Source organism: Eulemur rufifrons, chromosome 8, assembly GCF_041146395.1.
Source record: "Eulemur rufifrons isolate Redbay chromosome 8, OSU_ERuf_1, whole genome shotgun sequence".
In the NCBI taxonomy this organism is placed as follows: domain Eukaryota; kingdom Metazoa; phylum Chordata; class Mammalia; order Primates; family Lemuridae; genus Eulemur; species Eulemur rufifrons.
In genome coordinates, this window is record NC_090990.1 from 31,748,507 (window position 1) to 31,767,064 (window position 18,558).

At 51.0% G+C, this 18,558-nt stretch overlaps 1 protein-coding gene across 18 annotated transcripts in view; it reads left to right on the plus strand.

Moving 5' to 3' along the window:
* ST3GAL3 (ST3 beta-galactoside alpha-2,3-sialyltransferase 3) overlaps window positions 1-16,533 on the plus strand; it is a 181,786-nt gene extending 165,253 nt beyond the window's left edge. For 10 of the 18 annotated variants that reach the window (XM_069479831.1, XM_069479829.1, XM_069479827.1 and 7 more), the window contains one exon: window positions 15,500-16,533. In XM_069479831.1, the coding sequence (XP_069335932.1) occupies window positions 15,500-15,570 (71 nt within the window). In that variant the 3' untranslated portion in view covers window positions 15,571-16,533. Of the gene's footprint in view, window positions 1-9,229; window positions 9,377-9,576; window positions 9,724-10,336; window positions 10,523-15,499 lie in introns of all 18 variants that reach the window. The other 8 variants (XR_011234561.1, XM_069479816.1, XM_069479817.1 and 5 more) reach the window with 3 other exon arrangements.
* The last annotated feature ends 2,025 nt before the right edge of the window (window positions 16,534-18,558 follow it).

An 18,558-nucleotide genomic window follows, 5' to 3' on the forward strand; every position in this document is an offset into this window, starting at 1 on the left:
AGGTCAGTAACTTCTGGAAGAGTCCGGATGCCAGCCCCAAGCTTCTGACTCGCAGTCAGGGCTCTTTCCTCCCAACTAGGCCGCCTCTTTCTTTCATGGCCCTGGGAGGTCACCCTGTTAGATTCAGACCCTTGCATCCTTTTGCTCTCTTCCTGCCTCTCTGGGGCATGTCTTTCCTCAGAGTCATGTTTGATCTTCTTTCTGCGGTGGCAAGATCATTCTCCTCGATAAAGACCGAGAACTAAACGGTCCCTGTGCTCTGCCTCTCCGCTGTCTGTCGGTCTCACACGTCCGCCCCAGGCTGGCTCCGCTTTTGTTCATTGCTTTTTTGCCAAATATAGCTTTCAAAAAGGTCTTTGACCCTCTCCTCATAGAATACATCAAAATAAATTCCAAATGGACTAAAAAGTAAAACATAAAAATACAACCAAAGGGAATTTTGAAGAAAGAATAGAAATCAAATCCCCAGAGGGAAAGAACTTTCAAGGCACCAAAGTGCTAGAAGAAATCAAATTTGACAACATATGAGAATTTAAACTAAGTTAAACAAACGAAAATACTGTACCACAAAACTTTGAAAATTATATTTAGAAAACATGACAAGGTGTTATTATTACGCAAGTTAACAAGAAAACCCGTAGGATCCCAGCAGATAACGGGCAGGAGGCTGAATAGGTCACCCAGAAAGAAATATGACTAGTGAACAACACAAATATATTTAACCCTTCCGAGCAGTCAGAGAAACCCATGCGAAGGCAACAGGATGCCATTTATCACCTATCACGTTTTTAAAGAATGTGTTTAAGTGATAAATATGATGCTGGCAAGAGTGCAGTGGCAGGCGCTCTCAGAGGCTACTGGTCGGAGTGCAAATGGGGGACGAACTGGGAAGTAAATGACACTTGGTACTAAGAGCCACCCCTCAAAGAAAGGAAAAATCTGCACACAAAGATTTTTAAGACAGTGTTACTTATAACAGTCAAACCCAAACACGACCTGAGGGGTTTAGTATGTAAATTATGGTTCCATACTTGATGGAGTGCAGAGCAGCAGCGCAGACCTCCGAGGGTGCCGCACCTGGACCCGCCACAACAGCCGCTGTCCCCCGGTGCCTTCACTGTTTAAGGCCGGTGGACACAGCACGGGCCTCGGTGTTGGGAACCGAAACCAGTCTCTTCCTCTGCCACAGCCCATGTCTTTGAGTTTCATTTTCTTCTGTAGAGTGGGGATCATGAAAGCTTCCCCGCGTGGCTACCTGTTACCCTGTGGTAAGAACTGAATGGGACAGCGCACATGACAACACTGGACACTGCTCGCCTGCAGACAGTCAGTCTCACGGAAGTGAGATTGAGAACAAGCATGGCCTGCCTGCTGGGCAGGACGCCCAGCCACAGGACCAAGGAGAGCCACAGGGCCTGGGCAAGAGGATCAGCCACCCTGTCTCTTGGCCTTCAGGATACTTAGCTAAGCCAGCCTCTCCCTGTAGAAGCTGGCCAGATGACATGAGTGTTTCAGGCACAGAGAGTGGCAGAGTGTGGTATATTTAGTGAGTTAAAAATAATTCAGTATAACTGGGGTATGGCCTAGGTGTGGTACTGTCCTTTGACCCGGGAAGAAGGAGTGTCTGCCCTCCTCTGGCCACACCCCTTGCCGTGGAGTGAGGAGGAATATGCAAGGCCAAGGGGGATGTGCCCACCCCATATGCCTCTGCCTTGCCAGGCCATTACCAGGTACTGGAGACCTCAGAATTTCTCACCCTAATGGCGCCACGTCCACTTCCATCTTCTGAGGGCAGAGTATAACTCTCTGCGCGTACCCTAAGCCCAGGGAGGGCTGTTTGCAGAGGCTGTGAGCAGAGCTTAGATGTGTGGGGTGAGGAGTCTACACACGTGCGCAAGACTTCCTGTGGGGTGGGACTGGGGTGGGCAGTGGGCTGGGGCTGGTTCTCCCTGCACCGTCATGGTCCAGCACAGATCTCCAGGGTCAGAATTCCAGATTCAACCCTGGCCTTCCAGGTCATTGTTCATGGAAGGATAGAATATATTTTATTTAACAGCTTGATAGCTTGATTTAGAACTTTAATTATTTAGAGTCTGAATTTTAGGCATGTGGCATGTGGACATCCATTTGTAATTTTGTGCCTGGCCCCGCAGGTATTAGAGATGGGCCTTCGTGGATTGCAGGCAGTGGCTGGAGATGCGGCTGGGTGAGCAGGGGACAGATGGTGAAGGTCTTGTAAGGCAAAGTCACATCAAGGGGCTTGAACTTTATCCTGAGGACTAATAAGAGCAGAAGCTACCACGACTTTATGCCAAACATATATGCGTGACTTTTAATTGTCATAGCACAAAAATACAATAAAGTGGGAACTAGTGTTTTTGCCCTTATTTTATAGATAAGGATAATGAAACTTTGAAAGAATAAAGGACTCACCCAGGGGCACGGAGTTATAGTAGTTGGGGTGTCAGGGTTCAAAATCAGACCTACACTCCTAACAGTCTCCGTGGGCAGTGGAGAGCCCCTGGTGGTTTTAAGCCTGAGTATGTCGCGACTATATTTGTGTAGGGGAGTGAGTGAACTGGAGGAAGGCAAGGTGAGGGCAGAGACATGTGGTGGCTTTTAGAGTGACCCCACGAGAGTCGGTGGCCTGTGCTAAGGCAGTAGCAGTGGGAGCACAGGAGTGCACACGTCTGCCCTACTCCTGCTGCAGAAAGCCAGCCACGGTGAACCTCTCTACTCCCAGCCCGCCGAGCAGCCGAGTCCCACAAAGGTGCCAGGAAACATTATCGCAGGAGCCTGGCGGGGAAGGCGATTTCTTTCCAGATGTTTTCCCCATTGCTCCCGGCTGTTCTGACAGGAGCAGAACAGGTTGCATCAGCAGGAGACTGGCAGCTCCACGCAGAGGAGCTGGGTCCAGACTTGACTAAGGTGGGACGTTCCCGGAGGAGGAGGGATTTGACAAGCAATGTAGCCCACAGCTGGCCCGGAGGGGAGGTTTGACCGTGCTGGGCCAGCGGCATTGGCTGGCTTTATAGGCCTCTGTGTTGTGTCCTGTGAGTCGGGGAAATGAGGTGTGAGAGGCCTTGGGCCAGATTTGGACACATGCAGGCACAGGCCTGTGGGACAGGACTGTTGTGCTGGTGGCAGGCCTGGCAGTGTCACCCAGCAGTGGGTCTGCAGGGAACCGGAGGGAAAAGCTAGCTCCCCACTGGGGCCTGTGGCTGTGTGCAGGTGTGGCTGTGCACCCGCCTCGCCCTGGCTGCCCTTGCTGCCCACACCCCCTGCCCATGCCCGTGGCCCCTGTGGCACTCTTGACAGCTAAAATTCGTGGAGCTCTTGCTGTATACCAGGCACCGTGCATGGCATCTCATTTAACCTTTGCAGCTATCTGGGAAGCAGATCTGGTCATCCCTGTTTTATTCATGAGGAACTTGGAGCTTAAAGAGAGGACATGATGTGCCTTGGGTCATAGATGTGGCATCAGTTTTCTACACTCCAAAGCCTCTGCAATGGTATGCAAAACGTTATGTGTTTGTGCCTGTGTACGTTTTTATGAGAAGAGGAACCATAGCTTTTTTTTTTTTTTTTTTTTTTTTTTAGGAGATAGGCTGAGGTGTTGTTGGTACTTGATATTTTTATAGCTGGGAAAAACAGAAATGCCCAAATCATATTTTAGTCTTATTGTTTCTCCTTTCCCTGAAATTTCTGAGGAAACTCTACACCGAGACAATGACAGATGGGAAAGAATCGGGGCAGCACTGAATTGTTGACATGTCAGGCTCCCAGTTCCCTGACTCGGGGCTCCCTGGGATGTGAGGCCCAAGCGCAGGACTCCCTTCCCCAGGGTCCGGCATCGCTGCTGGCTGAGACACAACCTGAGGCAGTGAGAATTCCGGTGCACTAGGCACGCGGGGCAGGGGCAGGGAGATGACCTGCTCCCTCAGCCTCCCCGCTGCTGCATAGTGCCAAGGAGAGCTTCCTGCATGGGAAAGAGACTTCTCTCCTCCCACCAGTAGATGGGAGACACTCAGTATCCTCAAATCTAAGTAATCAAATTGGTCATTTCTCTTCCCAAGAAAAAATAAAGGTAAGAAGAGAGGAGTAGCTTTCCCCGCTTCACTGGGGCTTTCATCACAGTCTCAAAAGGGTTTGAAGTTAATAAGCCAGTTTCACATAGTGATTAAATACGGGGCTTTTAGCACATGGGACAGGCCAAGAAAGATTGTTTCAGAGAGGCCATCTCATGTCATAGAACTGGGCTCTGAAGTCAAATCTAGCTCAAGTCCTCGCCAGCTGTGTGTGCAGCCTGGCAAGTCCCCTCACCTCTCCAGGCATCAGTCCCCCTTATAAAATGGGATGTAGGGCACCAGAGTGGCCCCTAACTCACCTTAGAGCTCACAGAGGGCGGAGAGGAGGTCTCATTCAGCTCTGACCCCAAGCCCCAGACTTCCCAAGGTGGGAACTGCAGTGATGATATGAATGGTGTGGCAGAAAGAACATAGTCTTGGAGACGGGACACTCAGATTTCAGTCTTAGCACAGCCACTTGCAGACTGCGTGACCTTGAACATGTTGCTTCATCTTGGGATCCGTACCTGTGAAGTGGGTGAAAGTTGAAGAGATGTAAATAAAATAATGTCTGTGAAAGCCAGCCCGGAACCTCACACACAGCCCCCGCTGTGCCCGGTCCTGGCTCTCCCTGCCCCTCCTGCTCAGCCCCGCGCTTCTCCCTCTTGTAGGTGTGGAGGGGGCAGGCACGGGCAGGAACCCTGGGTGGGAAACTGTTGGCGCCTGCCAGGCCCTGGAGAAGGGACAGGGGCTCTGCTATGCTCAGCATAGGCTGGCACCTGCCATTCCTATCAGTCCACATCTGGCCCACCCAGGAGGAGCTTCTCCCCAGTTCTGCCCAAGGTCTCGGCCATTTCTCTGCCTTTCCCTTTCCTACTGTGTCCCACTATCCGTATCTTTACCTCCCTTATACACGCACAAGCTCTCCTGCAGACAGAGGAGCAAGAGTAACAGGTCTGCCCACTCAGGCTGATGGGGGCCAAGGCTGAGAAGTTTACCCCAAGACCTGTTTTTTGGGCTGACCCTTGGAAGACAGGCAGAATTTGCCAGAGAAAGAGATGTTGCCACAGAGGTGGAAGACAGGAGGAGGGAGTGGCTGGAGCAGAGACAGTCCACTGAAGGGGCAGCAGAAGAGGCTGAAGAGCTACTGACCAGTGGGGAGCCTGGGGTGGATGTCAGGTCTCCTTTAGTAGCCACTCTGATGCCCCCTTGCTGCCCGCTGGGCTGGGCCTGGGCCGCAGAAGTGAATCGTATGTGAGCCCCTGCCCTGTGGGACTAATGTGCGCCCACCCTGAACTACCTCATTTAGTTCTCACAGCAGCCGGTAAGATAAATACTAATAGTCTCCCTGGTTTTTCCATAAGGAAACGGCTTGTTCCTTGCCCAGGGTCTGCACACAGTGAGTGACCACAGCTGAAGTTGAGTTCCAGGACCAAGGCTCTTAACTGCATATTTTACCACCTCTCAAGGGTTAGAGGTCATTCTGCAGTGGGATGGAGGGGGTTGAGAAAGATGACAAAAAGCCAGGTGCTGAGTCTTAGAAAACAAGCCGGGCAGATCGTGTGGATGGAGGAGGGCAGAATGTTAGGGACAAGCAGCAGCACCAGCAAATGCGTGGGGGCCTGAATTAGCAAGGGGGGCTTCAGGTGGGCTGAAATTGAAACTGGCTAAGAAGCTCAGATCTTCTGTGGGCAATGGTGATGTAATCTGATTTGTATATGGAAAGAGCATTCTAGCAGAATGAAAAGTGGTCTGGGAGGTAGAGGCGGCCCATTCTAGACACTCCTCACTTGCCTGTTGAATAAATGAATGGAATTCAGCAGTTATTTATTGTGTGGCATTTATGTGCCAGTCACTCGTCTGGGCTGTGGGTGCTTAGCAGGCAAGACAGACGCTGTCAATGGCAGTCATTGGGAAGGTCCAGACAAGAGATGATGAGACTCAGACTTGAGGGGTGGCACTGGGTTTGGGAGCAAGGGATGGACCTGTGGGATTCCAGGAAGACAGACTCGAAAGAACTGGATGACAGGTAAGACAGGATGGGTTGGAAAGTTGGAGGAGAATCCAAAATCGATTCCCAGGTTTCTGGTTTGGAATACTGAATGGTCAGCAGAGGACAGAGAACACAGGAGGAAGAACAGATCTGAGGAAACTAGAAACAATTCAGACGTCCAACAACAGAGGATCGGTTACAGAAATCATGATGCATCATGAGACAAAATTCTTTGAAAACAATTTTCGTGGCTATGATGTTCTGTTACATAGATGTATCATGTATCATTTAACCAAACCTCTGTTGCAAACTTCTAGATTGGTTTTCCTGGTTTTTCACTTTTATCAATAATACTGCAATAAACAGATTTTTATAAAGGTCCTCACCATTCTGATTACTTTTAGAAGGGAAATTTTGGGTCATAAGATATAAACAGCTTTGAAGCCTTTGCTACATATTGTCAGATTGCTTTTTAGAAAGGCTGTACTGAATTTCACTCCTGTAGCAGTGCAGACTTCCAGCTCAGCATGCTACCACAGCACTAAAATATATATACACATACCACATACAGACATACTTCAGTGGGTAAAAAATATCTTGTTATTTTAATGTGCATTTTGTCATTAGTGGATTGAATTTTTTTTCATTCTTAACGTTTTTTTTTAAATGTCCTTTTACCCATTTTTTATGGGGTCACATTGATTTTTCATGAGTTTTAAAATATGCATTTCTTATTATTTGTGATAAGATTTTCCCCACTCTTGTTTCCCTCTTAATTTTGATTATTATATTTTTGATGTACCAAAGCACTTCAAAATGTTTACAAAGTCAAAATCTGTTTGTCTTTTAACTTCTTCCGTTGCATTAATGCTTAGAAAGTTCAATGATAAAGGATACATCTAAAGTTTCTTTTACTTTCTTTGCATTTATTTATTTTGTGTATGGTGTGAGGAGAGAACGTAAATGGATCTTTTTCCCAAGTGGGAAATTTTCAAATATCACTTGTTCCTATTGATGGTGAAGTTTCCTTTATCATAACCTATACCTGTGTTGATCTACTTCTGGGCTATCCTGTTTCACTGATCTTTGTGTTGATTCTTATATATGAATCACTATTGTAATAGGTGCAAACCCATAATATACTCTATTTTTTTATTTTTTATTTTTATTTTTTGAGACAGAGTCTCACTTTGTTGCTCAGGCTAGAGTGAGTGCCGTGTCATCAGCCTAGCTCACAGCAACCTCAAACTCCTGGGCTCAAGCAATCCTCCTGCCTCAGCCTCCCGAGTAGCTGGGACTACAGGCATGCGCCACCATGCCCAGCCAATATTTTCTATATATTTTTGGTTCTCCAGCAAATTTCTTTCTATTTTTAATAGAGATGGGGTCTCGCTCTTGCTCAGGCTGGTCTCAAACTCTTGCCCTAGAGTGAACCTCCTGCCTCGGCCTCCCAGAGTGCTAGGATTACAGGCGTGAGCCACTGCTCCTGGCCCCACAATATACTCTAATACTTAATTTGAATTTGGAGGTGTTATTTTTACCTGTTAAATCTTTTGAATGGATATGTAGACACCTTTTGATAAATTTCAAAAATCCTACTGGGTTTTTTCTTAGAATTATGTTAAGCTTGTACATTAATCTGGGGGAGTCATTGTATCTGATAGGTAAGTTTTTATGCCTCACCCTCCTCCCACCATCTTGGTTTCCAATGTTCTTTACATCTGTGTGCCTGTGTGTACCCATCATTTAGCTCCCACTTGTTGGTGAAGACATGTGTTTGTTTTTCCATTCCTGAGGTACTTCACTTAGGATAATGGTCTCCAGTTCCATCCAGTGGCTACAAAAGATATTATTTCATTCCTGTTTATGGCTGAGTAGTACTCCGGTGTGTGTGTTGGGGGGGTGTATCACACACACATATACCACATTTTCTTTATCTACTCATGAATTGATGGGCACTTTGGTTGATTCCATATCTTTGCAATTGTGAATTGTGCTGCAATAAACATTTAAGTACAGTTGTCTTTTTTATAAAATGACTTCTTTTCCTTTGGGTAGATAATCAGTAGTGGGATTACTGGATCGAATAATAGGTCTACTTTTATTAATATTTCTTTGAGGAATTTCCATACTTGTTTCCATGGAGGTTGTACTGATTTGCAGTCCCACCAACATTGTATAAGCATTCCTTTTTCTCTGCATCCACACCAGCATCTGTTGTTTTTTGACTTTTTAATAGTGGCTGATTCTTTTAGGTTATCGAAAATAAAATAGCAAACTCAATGAAAATACCAGGTTGGAGCCCATGGTTAGGTAACGCCTCCAGTCTGCAGGGTTGGTTTGTAACTTCCTCCAGCAGTGTTCAGGAGCCTGCTTGTAAGGCTAGAAAGGGGGGTGAATGGATCGATCCCCAACATGGGGCTTCTCTAGGCTGGGGTAATAGAAGGACAGGGCAGAGTACTGGGGCAGTCACGGGCGTGTAGTTGACATGATATGCTTCTGGGTCTGGATGAGGAAGGGCTCATGTGCTGAACAGAAAGTCAGGGAGGAGGGCTGGAGGCCTCCATGTGATTGGACAGGGGGCAGGGGGAGAGTTGAGTTGGAAGCAGAGGAAGTTGCGGCCCAGGAATGGACACCAGGATGTCAGGTTTCAGAGGCGATACCTTTCCAGTACAGCACCGAGATCTCTGAGAAAAGAATGATCCTGTTTTATAGTTAAAGAAACAGGCCTGGAGAGCTTGTTACGCAAAGTTACACAAATCTAGTCAGTGGCAGAGCCGGGATTTGAGGGTTGCTCTCATAGTATGCCAGCTCACATCCTGTCTCTGTCCTCCAGGTCCACGTAGAACAGCTGACTGAGAGCCAGGGCGACAGCAGAGAGGGCAGGCTCACCCAGGCCCCTCATTGCTGCGACGGGGAGGTGGGACAGCTGGACCCTTGGGTCTTCCCATTGGCCCAAGAGCCCCCTCAGGCACACCCTGTGCCCTGCCCCACTACATGCTGTGGCCCCACCACATGCTCTTCCCCATCAGTTGCCCTTGTCCCTGTCACACAGCCATGTCCCCCCACCTCACTTCTCATTTACCTGTCCACACTTGGGGTCCCTGCCACTCCCGCAGTCCCATCCTCACTGTACCCAGCTCATGCTGTCTTTTGCTGTTGTCCACAGAGTGCATCGGATGGCTTCTGGAAATCTGTGGCCACTCGAGTGCCCAAGGAGCCCCCTGAGATTCGCATCCTCAACCCGTATTTCATCCAGGAGGCTGCCTTCACCCTCATCGGCCTGCCCTTCAACAACGGCCTCATGGGCCGGGGGGTGAGATACCTGGGTCAGAGGTGCCTTGGCACAGAAGGAGCGGGTGGCAGGGTGGTGGCAGTGCTCTTGCAAGACAGTTTTCTGGGGAAGAGTGCTCAGTCCCTGGGATTGGAGATTAGCTCTGGGAAGCTTGGCTGAGGTCTCAGCCGACTCAACCCTCCAGCTAAACCCTACATGCCTCCCCTCCTCCCCTCTTCCAGAACATCCCGACCCTTGGCAGTGTTGCAGTGACCATGGCGCTACACGGCTGTGATGAGGTGGCAGTCGCAGGCTTTGGCTACGACATGAGCACACCCAACGCACCCCTACACTACTATGAGACCGTGCGCATGGCAGCCATCAAAGAGGTTCGGGGCTGGGCGTGGGGTGAGGGCCGAGGGAGGAGGTGCTTCCAGCACGAAGGACAGGCTCTGACTGCATGTGCTCAAATGAACGGTAAAGGGGTGAGCCAGCAGCTGGTCTGGCCCCTCGGAGCTCCCCAGAAGGTCCTGCCCCACCCTCATCTAAGTGGAGTCACTGAAGGTCCGTCCCTGCATGCTGGTCTCTGACCACCAAGCATCCTACCTGCCCCTCTCCCTAGCCCCCCACGGAACCCAGCACCTTCTCCCTCAGTCCTCCCCCTGAGGAACGTGCCCCTGGGGACCCTCCCTGCCCTTGTCCTGCACCCTCCCTTCTCCTTGCTGTATTCTCCAGCCATTAGACACCAGCCTTGGCACCAGCTCAGAGTCGTCCTCTTTGCTGCAATTCCTGCCTTCCCCCAGAGGACCTCCTTGCCCCCCAGACAACCCACAAGTAAACATGGCTGCTGCCTCAGGACACCCTGTCCCCCCAACCTTCCCCATGACCACACACTGAAGCTTTTTATCACCTAGAATTGCTTCCCAGGTGACCCATGTGTACAGGTGTGTTACAGTTCTCCCACGCTGTCCGTTAGCCTCCCCTGGCATCTCTCCTTCACAGCCCAGATCCCGTGTGGGAAATCTGAAGCCCTCTTGCCACACATCAGCTCCATCCACTAGCCTTCCACTGAGCCCAGCCTGAAACCTGGAAATCTCAGGCCAGTGCTTGAACAGCTTCTCTGCTGCTACATCGGAGTGACTGGGGGTTGTTGGAGGGAATCTCCCATCCTCAAAGATTTGTATTTCTGTATTCCAGGGACTCTGGTCCCAGCTAGCCCTCATTCCTGCCATCAATCTCTTCACCTGTCCTTCTCCACTGTTTCACTCTCCACAGCTGCCCTTGCTCCCACCCCTCCCCCAGTGAGAAAATGGAAGCACGCCTGTCTGCTCCTCACTCCCACTTGGCCCTTCACCCCTCACAGCTGGCTCCCCCTGACCTGACCCGACTCTCACTAAGGTCACCAGTGACCTACCTCAAGGCTGCCAAATCCAGTGGACACGTATCATCTTTCCTGATCTCTCAGAAACGCTTGGTGTTGACCACTCCTTCCTCTTTGAAACTCTGTTCTGCTTAAACTTCTGAGCCAGCAATTTCTAGTGTTGCTCTTATTTCACTTGCCATTCTCTCCCATTCTCTTTCTCAGTGTCATCGATTCTGACCCGCCCCTTAAGAAACCAGCATTAGCTAAGGCTCCATACCAGACAGTCTTCTCACTCTACGTGTTTCTCAGGAGATACATCTCCCTCCAGGGCATCAGTTACCGCCTATATATTGTACTGGCTTTTTTGGTTGTGTCTTCATCCATTCGGGCTGCTGTAACAGGACACCACAGACTGGCTCTTAAACAATAGAAATTTATTTCTTGCAGTCCTAGAGACTGGGAAGTCCAAGATCAAGGCATAGGAAGATTCGGTTTCTGGCGAGGACCACTTCTTGGGTCCTAGATGGGCGCCTTCTTACGTGACGGAAGGGGTGAGGGATGCCCCTGAGTCTCCTTTATGTGGGCACTAATCCCATTCGTGAGAGCTCTGCCCCCATGACCTCATCACCTCCCCAAGTACCATCACATTGAGGATTGGGTTTCAATATGTGGATTTGGGGGGATGCAAGCATTCAGTCTATAGCAGGTTCATTCAGGCTACCTCAAGTAGTTGAAAGTTATTTCATGGATACAGAAGGGACTTGGGGATCTCACGGAAAACTAGAAACAGCCTTCCAGCTGGGCCCCCTGTCACCTGGAAGGGGTTTGGGAGTGAGAAGTTCATTCTGGGTCCAAGACAGTTCTGGGACTGTCCTGTCCCCCTCAGCGGTGGCGCCAGCCCTGCCTCATCATTCCCGTGGCCCTGTCCATCTTCCATCTCTGTCTCTCCTCACACATCTCCTTGCTGCTTTGTCCCTGGCTGGCACCACTCCAGGCTGCTCACACAGCTTTTACCTGCCTCCTGCCTTCTGTTGACTTGTATCTTTGGTCTCTCACATATTCCTTTTCCATAAACTTTACATAAGTTTAAGCAGAGGGTGAGAGCCTTAGACCTAGGCAGTAGCCAGATCACAGTGAGCTTTCTATGCCACGGTAAGGAGTTTGGATCTTATTTTGAAGGCAGTGGGGAGCCATGGGAGAGTTCTAGGCTGTAGATTAGCAAGTAGTCGGGTCACTGTGGCTGCAGTGTCAAGTAGAGGAGGCAAAGCAGGAACACCACAAGCTATGTGGGAGGCGTTGCCGCAGTCCGGGCAAGAGATGACGACTCCTGAACCTGGTCTTTGGCCGTGGCAATGAGGAGAGGACAGAGGCAAGAGACGGGATTTGAAATCAGTAGGGCCTGGGGATTGCCTCAGTGCAGGAGTGAGTTAGAAGGACTCACCTTCCCTGACACCCTCTCTCGTGGAAGGTTTTTTTCCACCTGCCATATGTCTGTTTTCAGCCCATTGCCCCTCCCTCACCGTGTAAAATCTCTCTGGCTCTGAGGCTCGTGGCATCTGCTGCACCACCTCCATGCAGAATGCTTAAGAGTGTCTGTTCCCCAGTCAAAGGAGCTGGGTTCAGGACCTAGGTTCAGAGCCTGCTCTAGACTTCAGTTCCTTATCTAGAGAAGGGATCATAATAGCACCTACCTCCTAGGGCTTGGAAGAGATCAGATATGGTAATGTGTGAAAAAGGCCTGCCACGTAGGAAGCATTCATACATGCTAGCCACTGTTACTAATATTTTACCCCTACTTATCACTGTTACTTACCAACTCCCTGGATGGGGATTCAGTGAAAATGCTGGTGCCTGGGTTTAAGACCCCTCTGTCACCTGGGGTGTCTTCAGTAGCCATGTGGACCATTCGGCACCCCGGCTTTACCTGCACTCAATCAGCTCATTTGCGAGGCCCGGCAGGAGTATGTGGGCTGTGAAGACACGTGAAGCAAGGACTGAATGCTGGGATGTGTAGGGATGCCAAAGGAATTTGTAAAGGAGATAGAGTAGAGAAGAATCAGGAAGGCGCAGCATCATGGAGACCAAAGGAGCAGCGTTTCCAGAAGAGCGTGTCTCCAGTGTCAGGTGGTGCAGAGAAGCCCAGCGGGACAAGCAGTGAGAAAGGGCCATTGGATGTGCCAGTTGGGGGCCACTGCTGCCTGTGGTGAGAACAGTTCCAAGGGTAGCGGAGTAGGAGCTAGATTGCAGTAGTGAACAGTGAGTAGGAAGGGCAACAGGGACCACAGGTGTTGCTCGTGGTAAGGGCCCTCTCAGGACACTTGGGTGACAGAGAAGGAGGGAGCCTGGGCAGTAGCTAAGGATGAAGTGGGGTGATACAAAGTCTGCCACACAGCAGAGAAATCAGGCCAGAAATGGAGATCTGTGAGTGGTGAGCACACCCGCTTGTCCAGATATAAGAAGGGCAGGATGACATTTCCCAGGGAGAGGACAAAGAGTAAGAAGTGCAGACTGTGAGGACAGACCCCTAGGAACACCAATATTTAATGGTTGGGTGAGGGAAGAAGAACCAAAGATAAGGACTGAAAAACAGCTATCACAGGGAGATCCTTCTGAGAGCGTGGGGTGGTGTGGGTGGGCGTCCACATCCAAATCAAGGGTCCTCGCAAGGCTGGGGGCCCAGGACAACCAGAATCCTGCACCAGCCATAGCCAGTGCAGAGCTCTGGAAAACGCACAAGTTGTCTGCGTGGAAGGAGGAATTAGGAAAAGAGCACCAGAGGGGTGGCATTGCCTGTCCAGGAGAGCTATACCCCAGGGCAGACTTGTTTGTTTATTTTTGTATGATGGAAGTTGTCCAACATATTCATACGTGTAGAGGATGATCTAATGAACTCCCACGTACCTGTCCCCACCTTCCCCGGTTATCAACGCATGGCCCATGTTGTTTCATCTGTTCTTCCTCTCATGCTCCCACCCCTCTGATTATTTGGCAACAAGGTTAGATACATCATTCTTGCCATAAATACTTCATTACATTTCTCTAAAAGATAAGACTTTTTTATCACACCTAAATAAGTTAATAATTTCTTAATATCAAATATCCAGTCCTTTGCTGACCTTTAACCCTCAGTGGCTCCTACAGGGTGCTCTTGACCTTGACCTATCAGACTGGTTACTTCTGCCCTGGGGAGTGGTAAGGGTGCCAGGGTATGGAATGAGGCTTCGAGTGTCTACACTGGCTTGCCTCCTGGCCCTGCATTCCTCCAAGCCTCTGTTTTCTTATTTATAAAATCTAATCTCATTGAACAAATATTTATTGAGCAGCTACTCTGTGTCTAACAGTCCCTGCCCTCAAAGAGAGCCCATGAGCCAGATGCATGAATCTTCAAAGAATGGGGGTGAGTCACCCAGGGGTCTGAAAGGAGGAGGGCAATTTGCCGATGGCAGAGTATAATGACAGGAGCCTGGGGGGTGGGGGTTTCTAGGGAGTTTGGAAGGACAGCTGGGTGTGAGGAAGACCCTGCCCACCTTCAGGTGCTGTGGAGTATGGGGGAAGAAACAGCCGCCACTGGAGAGGGGCCTAGGGGTGCTGTCCTTAGGGCATCTGGGCTTGTGGTTAGCATGAGAAGCTGAAGGCAGTGTTCAGAGAAGAGGACTATAGGGAATTCTGCTGCTGACTGCCTGAGTTTCAAGTGGAAAAGGTGTGGAAGGTTGGAGAGGGTTGACTGGATCAAAATAAGGGCTGGACAGAGCCCTAAGTTCCTAGCCCCATTGAGCAGGAGCTGTAAATGTAGTTATGGTGAGGTTCAATGCGGACAAAGGCAGCAGAGGTCAGCCGGGTACAAATTATTAATACGATGAGTTATTGGCATTCACACCTTCATTTATTCAATCAAGCCTTTTTCATCAAAGCTTCCTGGTAAGAGTACTGGGGCTAGGAAAGAACCTATTCTGAGTGCAGTCTTCCCCCAGGAAAGCCCTAGAAAGCAGCATCTTCCTTGTAATTTCCACATTAACAGTAAGATTATCCTCTTCTAGCAATTTTGAAAAATATAAGACATTATTTTTAATGATAGTCAAATGTTCTCACCACAAAAAATTGAGAAGTATGTGAGGTAACTGATATGTTAGCTTGATTTAAGTATTCCATAATGTGTACACATATCAAAACATCACATTGTACTCCATAAATATATGTAATTATTATTTGTCAATTAAAAATTTAAAAAATTTTGTTTTAAAAAGGTTAGCCTCTTCTCCTCAGGTCGCCTGGCTCCTCTGGGAGGCAGGATTTCATCAGCTGCCCCCAGGCCTGAGTGGATTGCGTCAGGCCAGAGAATGACTCAGCCACCCCTTGCTGTGGGACTTAGGTGACTCACGTTGCCTGCCCTCAGGGTGTCCAGAAGCTAGCGGCTGCCTGACAAGAAGTGGGGTGAAGTCTGTGGGAACAAGGCCCTTCCACCAGCAGTAAGGAGGGTGGTTGGGAAGATTATACCTCCCAAGACTGGGAAGAAGTCAAGAGGCGTAGTTCTTCCGGGGCACGGAAAGGGGCACGAAGGCTGTTTTTTCCAAGTCTTGGGAAGGGAGACGGGTGAGTGTTGCACGCCTAGAGCAGAGTCATCGTTATCTTGTAGGCACAGCTGGTTATAAGTGTCTGCCTTCAGATTTGCACAGTCACAGAGCATCGGAGGGTGGTGACTGGAAGAGGGCATTGAGCCTGGGAAGGGGCACTAAAGGCAGGGCTGTGTCCCAGCAGCCATCTGGGCTGCCCACCTGATCACTTCTCCACCTCTTTCCTTCCAGTCCTGGACACACAATATCCAGCGAGAGAAAGAGTTTCTGCGGAAGCTGGTGAAAGCACGTGTCATCACTGACCTAAGCAGTGGCATCTGAGTGGGCCTAGCACATGGCCATAGTGGCCCAGGCACCACCAGGAGCAAGCAACAGCCACCACCGCCTTCGCAGGAGTCTTCAGACCCAGAGATGGACAGTGCCAAGGGGCCCAGGGGCAGCGAGGCCTTGGCGGAGCAGCCAGAGCTGTGCCTGCCCAGAGGCCAGCCTCAGAGACCAGCGCTCAGCCTCACTCAGCCTGGGTCCGCCAAGCCAGAGGGCCAGCAGGCCAAGGCTGTGCCCAGCAGGCCCAGCATGCAGGAGGTGGGACATTAGGCAGCAAGGCTGCTGCCGGAATCATTTCTCCAATCAGTGTTTGGTGTATTATCATTTTGTGAATTTGGGTAGGGGGGAGGGTAGGGATAATTTATTTTTACATACGGTTGGAGATGTCAAATTTGGTCCACTTGCTGTGCAGAAAGGGGCCCACTAGAGGGCCCATCAGGCAGTGGTACCAGTGAGCTCCCTGCAGGGCGAGAGTGCCATGACCAGCCTGTACCCTGCTCCAGGGCTACAGTGGGGTGGGCAGGATCTCATGCCAGCCCCCCCAGCTCATGACACTGTTTGGCCTTTCTTGGGGAGAAGATGGGGTATTCCCACTCACCAGTCCCTAGCTGTTCCACAGGGAAACTCCAGAGCCATCCCTTCCAAGCCAAGAAGACAGCCCCTGGGCTAGAGCAGAGAGAACTTGAAAGCTCAAGAGGTGTGGCCCGGCTCAGCCTGATGGGAATGGCTCCCCTCCCCCCCAGCTGCAACTGATCCATACGATAGTGCCCAGGCATGGACTGACCACCTTGTCAGATGTTCTGGGTTTCAGCAATGAGACTGCCAGGGCTTTGGGTTCTGCCTTTAGCCTGGACCGGAAGGAAGTGAGGCCCAAGGACCTTACCCAGGCTGTGGCCGCCATCCCAGGCAGCCCTCATGGAAGCAATAAAGCTCTTCCCTGAGTCCGGCCTCCTTTTGCTTTCTGTGACTTTCCTGGAAAAAACAGGAACTTGGGCCTCAGCAACTGTGCGAAACCCAAGGGCCTTCTCCCCAGCCCACAGATTCCTAAGTCCCTTTCACTTCTCGTGTCAACTGTGGGCCCTGGGTAGCCACTTAAGGCTCTGGAGCATCTCCTGTCCACATAGTCCTGTATCCTCTTTGCCTTGAGGAGGCAGACCAATGGTTTCAGGGCCTGCTCCAGAGTCAGCCCTGGTGTCTCCTAGAGGAGCCAGGAGGCAGGGGATCGGAGCCCACAGCCCCAAGACAGTGCCTCTGGGTCGCCACAGCTCTAGCTCTGCAGTGACAGAGATTCCTGCGAGCACAGGAAAGATACTCCGCTGAACCCCTGGCATGCAGAGGCCCGCAGACCTTCCCTACTCCTGACACCCCGGCTGTGCTCTGGGAAGGACGCGGCCCACCAGCACGCTTAGCACAGAGGCACACCCTCTCCCCTCAGCCTGCCTCTTCCCACACAGACAGGAAGGCACACAGCCAGTCCTAGGCATCCTCTGTCACACTTTAGAAGAGACATCCCCCCCACCACCATACCCTCTTAGAGCCCTAGAATCTGATCCCTTCCTTCCCCAGCATTTCCAGGCCTGAGAATGGACAAACCAACACCACACTTGAGGCCTTGGAGTGTGCTTCCTGCCACACATTGCCACTGTGTGTAAGTGGGGCATCTGGCCCTGCACCTCTCTCCTGCCCAGCCCAGTCCAAGAGTCCAGGCAGCCCTGGGCCCTCCGGCTGGTTAGCCCTAAGGACACAGAGTCCTGGCCATCCCAAGGACCACCAGTGTCCCACATCCCCCCACCCCCTGCTTCCTGCAGTCTATCCTCAGGCAGAAGCCTCCTTGGCTGAGGGGAACAAGGCCCTTGCTGAGAGACAGGCAAACCCAGAAATGTCTTCTTTACTCTGCTGGAAGCAGGGCCTCTATGATGCACAACCCCAACGTCCGTACGCACTCCTGCCTGCACAGCACCCCTGGAGTTGTACAGGCGTAGGCCGCATGTCTGTAAGTGGTGGCCCTGGCTAAGAAAGCCCCAGGGAAGGTACCCCAATGAGCAGCCAGCTGTGGGAGGCGACAGACCAAGCTGCTCTCTGCTTGGCCTCCTGTTCCACAGGGGTCCTGTGGAGCCTGCAGACAGCCCCCTACCAGCAGCAGGTGACTGCAGCCTGACTGCTAGTCCCCAGCACTGCAGGAAACTACTCCAGCAAAAGCTGTGGTTCGGAGCCCTGGCCGTACACCACAATCACCTGTGCGAATTTGACAACTGCACATGCCTACCCTGAAATTCTGATTCAGGTCTGGGGTGGAGGCCTGGACGTGGGTAGTTTTTAAAGGTCCCCAGTGGTTCTGACGCATAGCCAGGGTACAGCCAGGGACCACACACATTCCCTGAGTAATCTCCTCCCCACCTGCAGCTGTCAGTTGTCATCTGGTCCACAGTCCCTAATTGCCAGCCCTGCTCTCTCCACTGGGCTCCAGGCTACAGATCCAGCTGCTTCAGAACATTCCACCAGGAACCTTTCCACCCGCAGGCCCTTCCAACTCAAAATGTCCAACACTGATCTCAGGAGGCCCTGTGCCTCCTCTGGGAAGCCCCAGGTCCCAGAAGGCACCCCCTCCACCTAGGCACCCGGGCCAAAGGCACACCTTTGCCAGGCCTACCTCCTCACCCTGTCCTATCAGGCACCACCTGAATTTCAAAAGGGCGTGTTCCGGATTGGGCCGGGCGACTGCGCTGCTCCCCCCACACCACGCATCAGACCTCACCAGCTCCCCAGCAGCTTCCTGACTGTCCCGCCACCTCTCATCTGTCTTCCCTGTCTCCAGCCAGTCATCCACTATCGATACATCTGGCCACACCTTTCTGCTCAAAACCCTTCAGGTGTCCCCAGTGTCCTAGGGATAAGGGCCAGACCCCTCAGAAGGACCTCTCCATCCATGTTACTCACTGACTGCCACCCCACCTGCCAAATTGCCA